Source organism: Hyperolius riggenbachi, chromosome 4, assembly GCF_040937935.1.
Source record: "Hyperolius riggenbachi isolate aHypRig1 chromosome 4, aHypRig1.pri, whole genome shotgun sequence".
Taxonomy (NCBI): Eukaryota; Metazoa; Chordata; class Amphibia; order Anura; family Hyperoliidae; genus Hyperolius; species Hyperolius riggenbachi.
The window spans coordinates 238867154-238879939 of record NC_090649.1 but is presented as its reverse complement, the minus strand read 5'-3'; the positions used below and the strand labels follow the sequence as shown (position 1 = coordinate 238879939).

The following is a 12786-nucleotide window of genomic DNA, read 5'->3' as shown; positions in this document are numbered from 1 at the left end:
TAAAAACTGTTTAAAAGGGGGAAGTTGGTGGACTCACCTCCCTCGTAGAAAGAGAGACCAGACAATGGGACGTTACTCACAGTATAAACTTTTTATTAAAAGCTCCAAAGTTGCAACGTGTTTCACGGGTCACAATCCAACGCATTGCAACTTTGGAGCTTTTAATAAAAAGTTACTTTATACTATGAGTAACGTCCCATTGTCTGGTCTTTCTTTCCACGAGGGAGGTGAGTCCACCAACTTCCCCCTTTTAACCAGTTTTTAATCGATTTTACTCTACTTGGCTCCTCTGTGTTACTGCTTTACAAATTGTCTAGTCCACCCTTGGTGGAGGCGTGTATCCCCATTCCTTCCTGTCTACAGAGAGCGACTTCTTAAACCTGAGCAAGGTCAGGTTATAATTCTCCTTGCCTGCTTATCCAGTGGTTGCCTTTGTGGCGATCCACATTTGTGAGTATAACCATTACTTTGCTGTACACCTGACTAATTGTCACTGAGATACTACACTATATTGGGCTCTCGGTTTCCTTTTGTCTCCTTCAAGCCCCTTCAGCTACATGCATGGGAATTATGGTGATTTGGTTTTATATTATTTCGTAATGTCCACTTATAAAGAAGAAACTTATTTAGCATACCTTACGTTGGTCTCTAGCCAAGTCCAAATCTCGGTAAAAACAGGTTCAGATTCTTCTGAATGCAGCTCAGTCGTTTTTACTGTGTGAGGAGGGGATGCTAAAGTGAATGAATAAAAAGAACTGTTAATTAGCTTGCTGTCAATGTATTCCATGTTTCATCTTTCAACAATAATTTATGAGGTATAGTAAAAATCACGTTGAATACTACTATGGTAGCCAAGATCCAACATCTAAAATCACTTTCAGTTCTGATTGCTGGGAGCGCAGTCATGCTGCTTGTGTCCTATTTTGAATGTATCTGGAATCCATGCCTTTAAGCGAAGGCAAGAAACATCTTACATATATGCATACGGACATCTCCAGTGCTAAGCTACACATTTTTCAAAGCTGTGTGGTGTTTAAAATGTGCCTTTAAAGTGTACCATAGCTGTAAAAAATAAAGATTTGAGACTCACCCGCAGCTCCCTCCTGCTGCATAAACCCGTCTGAGTCCCACGCTGTCCTCCTGCGCCGTCAGACTAGGTCTACTGCGCATCCGCGGACCTCCCACGCATGCACAGTAGACTGACGCGACTGAGCCTATTACCGGGGCTGATCGTGGCTGAACGTTATACTGAGGCAGGGTGGCGTGGGACTCATATGGATTTATGCTGCAGGAGGAAGCTGCGGGTGGTTATCAAATCTTTATTTTTTACAGCTCTGGTTTACTTTAAGACATTCTGTGTCACACTGTGCTGGCACTGTTTTTAAAAAGAGTCTATTTTTTTTTCTCATATTTTCAAAATATATTCACTAGTCATTCTCCTTAATATTTATAACAGGGAGAATAAATATTTTCACTGGCGAAATAAGATAGAAACGTAGTGCAAAGAAATAAGTACCTTGGTGGGGAAAAAATACTGCCCTGAAATTGCATTGAAATGATGAAAAAGTGGCAACAAATTGATGCATCTTCTTTCTGCTCTTCACTCTTTAAAGGAGTTATCAGGCATATATATGGAAAATAAGTGCTACTTACCCGGGGCTTCGCCCAGCCCCAAGCTCCCAGCATTTCCCTTGCTGCAGCTCTGCTGTCAGCCGTTCGACGCCGTTGCCTCCCGGTCCCCGGCAATGAGGTCGGCCTGACTGCGCCTGCACGAGCGGTGCTGTCAATCATGCAGTATTTCTGCGCCTGTGCAGTACGCTCCGGTCCCCGTGGCAGTGATTGACAGCACCGCTCGCGCAGGCTGGCCTCCAGGTCGGCCTGACGTCATCGCCGGGGACCAGGAGGCAGCGGCAGTGAATGGCTGACGGCGGAGCTGCAGTGAGGGACATGCTGGGAGCTTGGGGCTGAACGAAGCCCTGGGTAAGTAGCACTTATTTTCCATATAAATGCCTGATAACTCCTTTCAAGGAACCCGAGGAAAGAGTGCTGTAGAGGCTGCCATATTTATTTCCATTTAAATAATGCAAGTTACCTGGCTGTCCCCCTGATTCTGTGTCTCTGATACTTTTAGCCATAGGCTCTGAACAAGCATGCAGATCAGGTGCTCTGACTCAAGTCTGACTAGAAAAGCACTAAATGGTTTAAAGAGGCGCCCTGGTGGTACATAAAAGCATTTAAAAGCAGTTTATATATACCACCAGAGCGCCTCTTTAAACCATTTAGTGCATACCTAACCCCCATAGGGTACCCGTGTGAGGGGTGGAGGCAGAACATATGTGGTTTACACCACGGTGGACATCTGCCTCCTTTCTTTTCTCCAAGGAGAGCGACCACATCCAGGTTCTTAGTGACCTCCCCGAGTGGAGTCGGGTTAATTGTCTCCACCTGCTTCCTGTGGTCGGTTGCCCCTCTGCAACCCACTCTTGTGAGTAGATTCTTATCTTCTACATTAACAATTTTGACTAAACATATTACACTATTGGGCTCCCGTGTTTTTGTTTCCTATGCCTTTTCCTCAGAAGGTGTCCTGACACCAATTATCCACTACTGACTGGATAAGCCACAACTAAAACTACTGATGCCAAAAGATCGACAGGACTGCCAGGTACCTGGTATCAATTAAATGGAAATAGATATAGGACCCTCCAAATCACCACTGGTTCCTTTTACAGGACCACTGTTGCAAAAGTCTTAACATTTTAAATATATGTAAACACATACAAATAAGTACGTTTCTTTCTGAGTAAAATGAGCCATAAATTACTTTTCTCCTATGTTGCTGTCACTTCTAGTAAGTAGTAGAAATCTGACAGAACATACAAGTTTTGGGCTAGTCCATCTCTCCATAGGGGATTCACAGCATGGCCTTTATTCTTTATAAACAGGAACTTAGCAATAGCCATAGCAGACAGAGCAACTGCTATGGGGCCTTGGAGCATAGGGGGCCCAGGTGGTACTTAATGTATTCACCCTTAACTTGTTTTTCTCTGCCCTCTGACTTTGTCTCAATGCCCATGAACTATGGGAAGTGTTTATCAGATGAGAAAATGTAAATTGCCCAATTAACTCATATCCATAGGGTAGGGGTGGGTGGCATTGCTTAAGGGTGCCTACATCTGAGGGCTCCATGAAAGTTTTGCTATGGGGCCCCATAATATCTAGCTAAGCCACTGTTTATAAAGACAATCCCTGAAAAAGATTTATAGAAAGATGAGGACCAGCCTCGCTGCACACTTTTTTTGGCAGTTGGATGGCTGCAACTGCCATTCACTGAGTACTTTTCATAATAAAGAAAACCCACCATGAGGAGATGGGCTAATCCAAAATGTGTTGGTTCTGTCGGATTTCTACTACTTAAGTTACTAGCTGTAAGCTAGTCGTCTTTTCTCTCTTTGGGAGGGGGGCCGAAGTGTCTTTTCTTTTTTCGGGGGGGGGGGGGGGAGAAATACTTTTAATCACTGTAAGTATATTGTTACAATAATAAGTGGTGTATAATGAATAACAGGCAAACATTTTTAAAAGTATTGAGTTATTCAAACATTTAAGCATAGTACATAAAGGGGTTGAAATAATGTTGCTACATTATAGATAGTTCTCTTTATTCCTGCAGAAAAAGATGTAATACGCATATGTTTTCCATAGTCAGTGAGATGCTTATTAAAAACTTACAGGAAGTTTCATACAAAGGGGCATCAGTCAACGGTACTGTATTACCCTGTAAAAGAAGGTGACAAAAGATGTTTAAATAATTTATTGCAGGTATGTAATGCCCTATGCCCTAGCCCTATGGTGCTTCAAAGTCAGTGTCACAAGTAAGAGAGGGAATAGGAATACCCACATAGATCACAGTGACACTAGACCACTAAGAAAGTATAAGTGGCTTAAAGAGAGAGACCAAAAGGCCCTCTTGCTTTTTAGTGAGAAGGCTTTTCAGTCTCTTTTAGCCCCTTATACCTTCCAGGTGGTTCAGGGTCACTATGGGCTGCCTGGGTATTACTTAGTACTGGTCCAAGCTCTATCCCATAGAGCCATATCATTTCATGCCATGCACTGATGAGGACCAGAAAAACTGAAGCAGGCTAGTGGAATAATACCTATAAATAAGTGGAAATTCGAATTGGCACTCCACTTAGTTCAGTGTTTCTTTTAATAATGTCAGGGCTGCCTGGTCTATTCGTAGATTTAACCAGTTGTGACTGTGTCCACCCTAACAAAGTGTCTATTTTTACAAACATACCTTAGAATATATATTCAGCTCCTCATAAATCTAGGAATAAAAAAAATGTGATCAATTTATTACAGTAGCAACAACCTAAATAAATGCACTTTCTTTTATCCTTACTTACCATTTTGTTATAAGCTGTGAGATACCAAAGGTTATTGTAACTACAATTTAAGCTTTGGGGCTTTTAAAACACTCATTTTTTAGCAGTTTTGTATTTTCATTACAGTAGTATCTGCAAGGTATAGCATGCATCACATGAAAAAATTGTAAATGTTATATTTCTATTACCCAATCAAGCTTCAGAAACTTGAAAAAGGAAAGAAATGTGAGATATTTCAAGTGAACAGAGACCAAGAGAATAAAATTCATTTTAAGAAAATCACACATAAATGTTTAATCAAACCCACTCTGCTTGATGTTAAGTCATTTCTTCTGTCAGCGAATGTGGGTCTTTTATCTGCAATTCGCAATCCCACCAAAGAACGCGATTCCTTCACGGTGATGAGTAAGGACACAGGTTTTGATGGATCTGCTGTGGCTTTACTCCAGGATAACTCCACCTAGAATTTTACAAAGGAAACATGTCTGTCACACTCTACTTACCAAAAACAAACCAATGTCATATGCATAATATGTTGGTGCTATATAAATCCAATAAATATAGTAATAATAATATTGTTAGGTAAATAAATAGCAAACAAGAATTCTGAGCATAATGTTTATATGGTTACCTTATTTCCTAAGGATCTTTTAATATCAAACGTTTTAGAAATTTGCATGATACCCTTCTTATCATCAATCAAATAAACGTTTATTTGAGCACTGGGAGTCCATGAGTTCTCAGGTGTGAGGCTGAAGGTTGTCCTATTTTTCCCAGCAGCCACCACCAATCCTCTCGAGACAACCTGGACAAGAAGAAAGAATGTACTAAATTAGGATAAATTGAAATTTTAGTCATGATTATCATTCAAATTCAATGCATGTAGAAGTGTGTGATAATCTCTTATTCAGTAACTGACATGCTGATCCAAAGATCATTTTTAATCAAGTCATAGATAATTTAATATAAATACGTACTGTATAGTAAATCTCCTGGACTTTTATTTGGACATCAACTTGTACTTCAAATGGTGTTCCAACCTATATTAAAAATATATAAATATTTTAAAAGAGGGGCTGAGACTGTATTATACTTACTTACAGATAGACGGATAGACAGAAAGACAAGATAGATAGATAGATAGATAGATAGATAGATAGATAGATAGATAGATAGATAGATAGATAGATAGTCCCACCAGGATAAAGAATAGACTCTTTATCCCCAAAATGTTGTTGGTGCTCTGCTGCATGATCTCTCCCTTGCCCCCCCCCCCCCTTCCAATTTTTTATGAAGTCAAGAAATCTTAATACATATTTTAAACTATTCTAAACTATTGGTGTAAAACACTATGTTGATCATACCAAGTATAAAAAGAGTTATGCAGCTAAAACTTGCTAAAATAGTGGTATAAAGTACAGAGAATGTTTTTGTACTTCTACACATGTTGTTATGTAAAAACTTTTGAGTGCTGCTTCTCAATCTTCTGTTGGGCTTTAGACAAGGTAAGCAATCACTGTAACAACCATCCTCTCAGTCTTATTCTGCAGATGGATTTTCCATCCACCTCACATATGTACACTGTACAAACAAAGCAGTAAAGAGTTATGAAAAGTGAATTTATTATAGCCTGTAGACGATGCAGCCAACTTTAGAAATTAATATTCCAAAAAAGGATAACAGATCTCAGTTATTCTCTGTACTGTTCCCTGTCTGAAATAGATATCTTCACTATGATCAAATCACCCAGCAAAACATAATTTATTAAAAGACACTGGGCTTGATTCACAAAGCGGTGCTAACCTACTTAGCACGTCTAAAGTCTTTAGAGGTGCTAACCAGGGTGCTAAGTAGGTTAGCACCAGATTTCTCAATCAGATCGCGCACAAAGTTTTGTGCGCTAAGTTTTGCGCGCACAAAGTCCTATGCGCGTGCAAAGTCCCATAGGCTTTAATGGGCACTTCTCTGTGCAGTGCGCGTGTAAAGTTTTATGCGCATAAAGTTTTACGCGCGAAAAGCTCGTTTAGAGGTGCTAAGGGGGTTTTCACAGGCTGGCTAACAGTTATCACCGCTTTGTGAATCAAGCCCACTGACGTCTCTAATTTTAAATATATATGTATTAAACAGTTACCTTTACAAGTGAATCTGGTGTTTGGATCTGAACAAAAGGATTTTTGGCTAATACTTCAGTGATGTTAACATTTTCAGTAAAGCTTTGATAGATAGCCTAAAAATAAAATTTCAGAGACAAGATGGAGATGTTATGGAGTCAAATGAAAAATTAACCAGTAACAAATAAAAATATGTTGCACCTATATACTGTATGTGTAAAGTTAAATAAATATATTAAGGTACCTTTGCTTATTTGATCTAAATATATTTTCTTACAAAGGTGTCTAAAAAATAAATATGGGGAAATGTCCTGTTTTAGTATGACAATTACAGTATGCATTTGTTACAGTGAATAATTCTTCCATTATCACATGACAGCCAGCAGAACTTCAAGTTGCCCCAGAATTTCTAGGAGACCAGAGACCTTCTTTGAATGGGTATTATTATGTGCACTGAATGAATTTATAGTTTTCATATTTTAGCATACCGTATGTAGCTCAGTAATCATTAAGCAAACAGTGCAGTCTATATGTGCTAACAAGACCACTTTTAGCACTGCATTTACAATCAAAGAAGTATTGGAATCAATATCTTAGTACTTTTCATTTTTGTCCAGAGATGCTATTGTGAAGCTATTGTAATACCTATCTGTCTCTATACGATACTATAGCAGGCAGTCCTACAACCCTAGTCAGAGTTGTGAACTCATTTAAATGGGGCTCTTCTGAACCATCACAAGTTCCCCGTTATTAGCTGGTCTTCACAGTAAGGATGTCCATATGTTTCCCCCCTCCTTCCCACGTGACATCGGGGTGCTCTGCAGGGAAGCAGGAAATTTGGGCGCATGAGGCAGGTGGACAAAAAGGGCGCCGCCATTCACTCCCATAATAAATATCGTTTAATGGGCGCCCAACAGGAAAAAAGGGCGCCGGAGAAAAATAACGTTTTAAAAGTGGCGCCCGGAGACTTTTAATGTTTTATAACTGCTTCTCATGATTACACATTATTTAATGATTTATAATTTTTTACACATTTTTAAAAGAAAAACAGTACAATATTTTTTAAAACATTATTTTTAAATGAAAAACCGCACAATATTTTTTAAAACGTTATTAATGCTTATCACAGGGGGTCTTAGGTTTAGGCACCACCAGGAGGGTCTTAGTTTTAGGCACCACCAGGGGGGTCTTAGGTTTAGGCACCACCAGGGGGGTCTTAGGTTTAGGCACCACCAGGGGGGGTCTTAGGTTTAGGCACCACCAGGGGGGGTCTTAGGTTTAGGCACCACCAGGGGGGTCTTAGGTTTAGGCACCACCAGGGGGTCTTAGGTTTAGGCACCACCAGGGGGGTCTAGGGGTTAGGGATAGGTACAGGAAGGGTTCTGTGTGAGAGTAGGGTTAGGTATAGCTTTAGTAACATTCTTATTAATGTTTTCTAAAACGTTATTATAAATTTCACTTTTTAAACAGGGAAGATTAACGTTTTTACAATTGCCGATTTCATACACATTGTTTAATGATTTATAACTTTATAAAACATTATTTTTAAACGAAATATAGCACAATTTTTTTTAAACTTTATTCATGCTTATCGTTTCAAACCGTGCGCCCTTTTTTTCCGGCGCCCTTTTTTAACGTACGCGCTCTGCAGATAGGAAGGGAGGGGGTGGCAATCTGTGAACTAATAAAAATATTTTATAATATTTTTAATGAGTACTTTACTTACCATAATGTTTACTCTTTGCAATGATGGGTCAACCATAAATTGTACATTGATAGTTCCATTTTCTGGAATGACATACTGCTGCTCATTTGTTTCTGTAGATGAAGTCATATAGTGAGTTATTCTAACAGTGACATTTTCCTTCCTTTCCTCTTCAGTTAAGGGTTTTCCATCAGTACTTTTTATCTGCATCTGTAAGTAAAAAGTATAAACATTTACATGTAGTGTACATCTAAATCACGTCAATTTTTTATGTTTTGTTTTGTTTTAGATTAGAGCCTCTTAAATTTTTCATGGTTGTTACAAAAGGACTGAACTCTTATCCCTGCCCGCAATAAGTAACCACAACAACTTATAAATTAACAAGATTCTTCAGTTTTCCTTTCTTTTCCTTCTTCCTATTAGCAATAGAAATCAGGAGAGGTAAGTGAAAAAGATCAATTGTATTTGGCGTCAATGGTGGGATTTGGATACCTATCACAACAAAAATGGTCACTGTGGGGAGGTTTTTCCTAAATAGGATTCCATTGCCCTACTTATCTATGAACATGCTGCCATGGGGCTCAATGCATTATAGTATGGAGTAGCCTTTGAATTTACCACTGGAAACACTGCTCAGGTTTGGTCCTAGATTTCAAAATTCAGATGTGCAATGTTTAAGTCTATAATGTAATCCCAAGCATGGACAGCAATGCTAGAAATCAGCAGACATGCTGAAGAGTTTTTATAAATTTCCAGGTGAGCTAATGTATTCTATCTATTGGTTTCCGAGAACCTGCATGGAAACTGACTGAAGTAACACAAACACTTTCACATACATTAATATAATCTGCCAGTAATATAAGCTACCCCAATATTTGTATTAGTTTTAGTCTACCTTAGATGTATAGTTTCCACCAGACAGAAAAGGTGGTTGTTGGTCAATGAAGGTTATTTCATATTCTGAATTTATGATTCTCACATAGGATGATGTTTCCACTGCAAAACCTATACAAAGTAACAGTAAATAGTATAGTAATTTCCATAAATATATGCATATCAGTTTATATCAACAGAAAAAAACTTTTTTTTATTCTGCTTACCTGTGAATTGATCTGTCACTGAAGCTGTTATATTTAATCCTTCCAGATATATAATGTTTTGTATTTCTGCATAAGCAAAACTGAAATTTACAGATCCTGAAACCTATGTAGAGAAGGACAGATATATCTTCAGCTGAAGTATTATTACTACATGATTAGTAAGTAAGATGTGTTTTTGCTCTCAATGCTTTATTTATACTGTTACCTAACCAGACCCTTGGGAGTCACAAATAGTTCTCAGCTACTTTTGGTTACGCTCGATTTCTACCTGAACCTCTGCTATGTTATCAACTGACGCTAAACCTGATGACAACAAGTAAAAGTTTTCACTAGAAAGCTTAAAAGTATTTTAATACATGTATTTGGAGGTGGAACATGATCATATAGACTAAGGTTATAGACCTGCTTACCATGTTTAACCGCTTACGGACGCTGGTGATTGAAATCTATGCCCTGTTGATCCCCTAATACCTGCCAGGGTATAGATTTCAATTCACCACCGCCACACAATCTTGCAGCTCTCATTGCTCCCACCGATCGCTCTCTTCCCACTGCAGCTCACTCACCCTACCATAGCTATGATGGCAGAGCCTTGTGAGCCGGTGAGTGTCATCAATGTATGCAACTCCCATTGGCTTACATTGATCACATGGTCAGATGCCAATGAAAGTGGCTCCTAACCTGCTCACAGAGCTCTGCCATCATAAGAGATGGCAGAGTGGGTGGCCTGAGGTTCCTTGTGTGATGCTTGGACTGCGGTTGGGGCTGGTATTTGTGGTGATTCATTGGTATTCAGCAGCTTCTGGTACTAGTGGTCTCTGGTCCTTAAGGTGCATACACACCTTTGATGAATGATGCACGTCGGGGATCAGGATCTGTTCCTATTGCGTAAAATTGCTGGGCTACACACATGCATGTCAGCTGCGTAGCTGACAACATGCTGTGTTGCAATGCAGGATGACGATGAAGGGATGATGATCGGCACATGCATGACTTCACATGGCAGGCACGAGAGCTGCACGAACAATGGGATCAGTGGTGGATCGGCATCACTGGGGTCACTGGTGGGCAGGGAACAGCACGCAAGAAGGTTGAGGAGATCCGCTGGACAGATCACTCGCTGAATGGGGATCAGGGGTCGGCAGCTGCCATACACATGCCTGATTATCAGCTGTGGCGGTCGTTATCAGCCGCCTCAGCCGACTCGAGTCAGGCATGTGTACGGGCCTTTAGGTAGACAATAACTCACTACCATGAGTTTTTAACCACTTCGGTACCAGCAGCCTCTGCCCCCTTAAGGACCAGAGGCTGCTGGTACAGTAAGCTGCCGCTTTCCGATGAATCGCCGCAAAAATCCGCCGCTCACGCTGCTCTGTCCCCGCCGCAGGCTGCTCTCTCTGCTGTCTCAATAATGACAGAGCACTGTGCACCGGTCAGGAGGCGCTTTCATTGGCTCCTTACCCTGGGAATGGCTTACAGTGATTACAGGGCCAGGAGCCAATGAAAACAGCTCCTGACTGGCTCACAGTGCTCTGCCGTCATAGAGACAGCAGGGCGAGCAAATTGCGCGGTAACAGTGGGGACACGTGGTTAATGGGATGTTGAATCTACTTCCAGTCAGGGCCGCAGCGCCACCTGCTGGACGTAGATTCAACCTACGTTGGTCCGGATCCAGTTAACAATAGCACCTAATCAGTTATACGGATATTTAGACCTATTATCTTTGCAATGTAGAATATGGGGAAAAAAATGCTGATCCCTATAATTCATGTACAACTACAGTACATTTCAATAACCTGTGCATGGTCCCTGTGTGCACCCCTTGGTCTGCTATTTCAGAATCACTTCATGAGAACCTCATTCAAGTATTTATGTGGAGAGATTAGGTTTTATGCATGGCAGTTTTTATGTACCTCTAAGTCTTCCTGTTTCTATTAATTAGTGGTATGGACGAGCTCAGCTCGTCCATTACCGCCAGAGGGTGCCGCTCAGGCCCTGCTGGGCCGATTTTGATCAAATAAAAAGCAGCACACGCAGCCGGCACTTTGCCAGCCGCGTGTGCTGCCTGATCGCCGCCGCTCTGCGGCGATGCGCCGCGAGCAGCGGCAAAAGAGGGTCCCCCCAGCCGCCCGAGCCCTGCGCAGCCGGAACAAATAGTTCCGGCCAGCGCTAAGGGCTGGATCGGAGGCGGCTGACGTCAGGACGTCGGCTGATGTCCATGACGTCACTCTGCTCGTCGCCATGGTGACGAGGTAAGCGAAACACGGAAGGCCGCTCATTGCGGCCTTCCGTGTTACTTCTGGCCGCCGGAGGCGATCAGAAAAACGCATCCGGAGCGCCCTCTAGTGGGCTTTCATGCAGCCAACTTTCAGTTGGCTGCATGAAATAGTTTTTTTTTTATTAAAAAAAAAACCCTCCCGCAGCCGCCCTGGCGATCTTAATAGTGGTTAATAGTGGTTAAGCCCCTAAGTCCCTGTTCACACTATACACGTTGTTGTCCGGGTGTCAACAACGCCTGCAACATGCGTTTTGGGAGGTGCATAAAAATCAATGATTTTCTATGGACCTCATTCACCTTAGCGCGTTTCATCCATACGCGTTTTTTACACGCATTGTTGCATGCATGTCTGTGCGTAGCGCACATAAACGCATGCAAATGCAAGTCAATCACTCAAAAACGTTTGTGAAAAACACGACAAACACATACAAATGCATGCGTATTTCTCTGTGCATTTTTTAAATGTTTCTATGTGGAGACAATGTGAACAAAGCCTTAGACTTGGGGCCTTTTTTCCACTAGCGAAATGATGAGAATGCGGCTACCTCGCCACATCGCATCACTTCTGCTTGCAGTCACGTCACTTCCGCATCTCCCAATGCAGAAGTGACTGGAGGAGAGAGGGCGCAGATGCGGGCAGATGCAGCCATGCGAGAATCTGCAGCATGCTGCAGATTCTCAGATCGCTCTGCATTGCTCTGCACTGCTCCACACAACCAGCACGCAATGGAAACTGTTCCATTGCCATGCATTGGTTACAGTTCGGCCTCGGTGTGATGCGGCTATGTAGTGGAAACAGGCCCTAAATGTTAGTACTGCTTAAACCTAATCAACACACAATATGCAAAGAATGCGAAATCGCACATACCTGATATGTTTCATTAATATCCTTAGACTGGCTGTAATATGGTTTCACAGTAATTGTTAAATTGCCTTGTAGTGGTTTATTAGAAAGGTACCTAAATGAAAAATACAGATATAAAGGTGACATGCATCTTAAAAAGGTTATGTTTTCTGTTTATATTCTGTGAATATATCAAGACAGTCAAAAGAAGCAAATTGCACTAAGGAAAGTACATTTAAAAAACAATGAGACCCTAAAATGTTTCTACTGAATTAGTAAAGACATGTTATGACAAACAGAAGTTCTAATTTTTTAAATCTTTGGAAACCTGGAAAAACGATCACTTTCATGTCAATGGTAGAG

At 41.1% G+C, this 12786-nt stretch overlaps 1 protein-coding gene across 1 annotated transcript in view; it reads right to left on the bottom strand.

Moving 5' to 3' along the window:
• The window catches only part of LOC137504766 (CD109 antigen-like), a 128878-nt gene that overhangs the window by 111942 nt on the left and 4150 nt on the right, over positions 1-12786 (bottom strand). Inside the window, exons 3-10 of the mRNA XM_068233351.1 lie at positions 12448-12538; positions 9302-9404; positions 9097-9206; positions 8223-8411; positions 6517-6612; positions 5017-5190; positions 4689-4845; positions 636-732 (exon numbers count right to left, since the gene is read on the bottom strand). Coding sequence (XP_068089452.1) covers positions 636-732; positions 4689-4845; positions 5017-5190; positions 6517-6612; positions 8223-8411; positions 9097-9206; positions 9302-9404; positions 12448-12538 — 1017 coding nt within the window. The remainder of the gene's footprint in view (positions 1-635; positions 733-4688; positions 4846-5016; positions 5191-6516; positions 6613-8222; positions 8412-9096; positions 9207-9301; positions 9405-12447; positions 12539-12786) is intronic.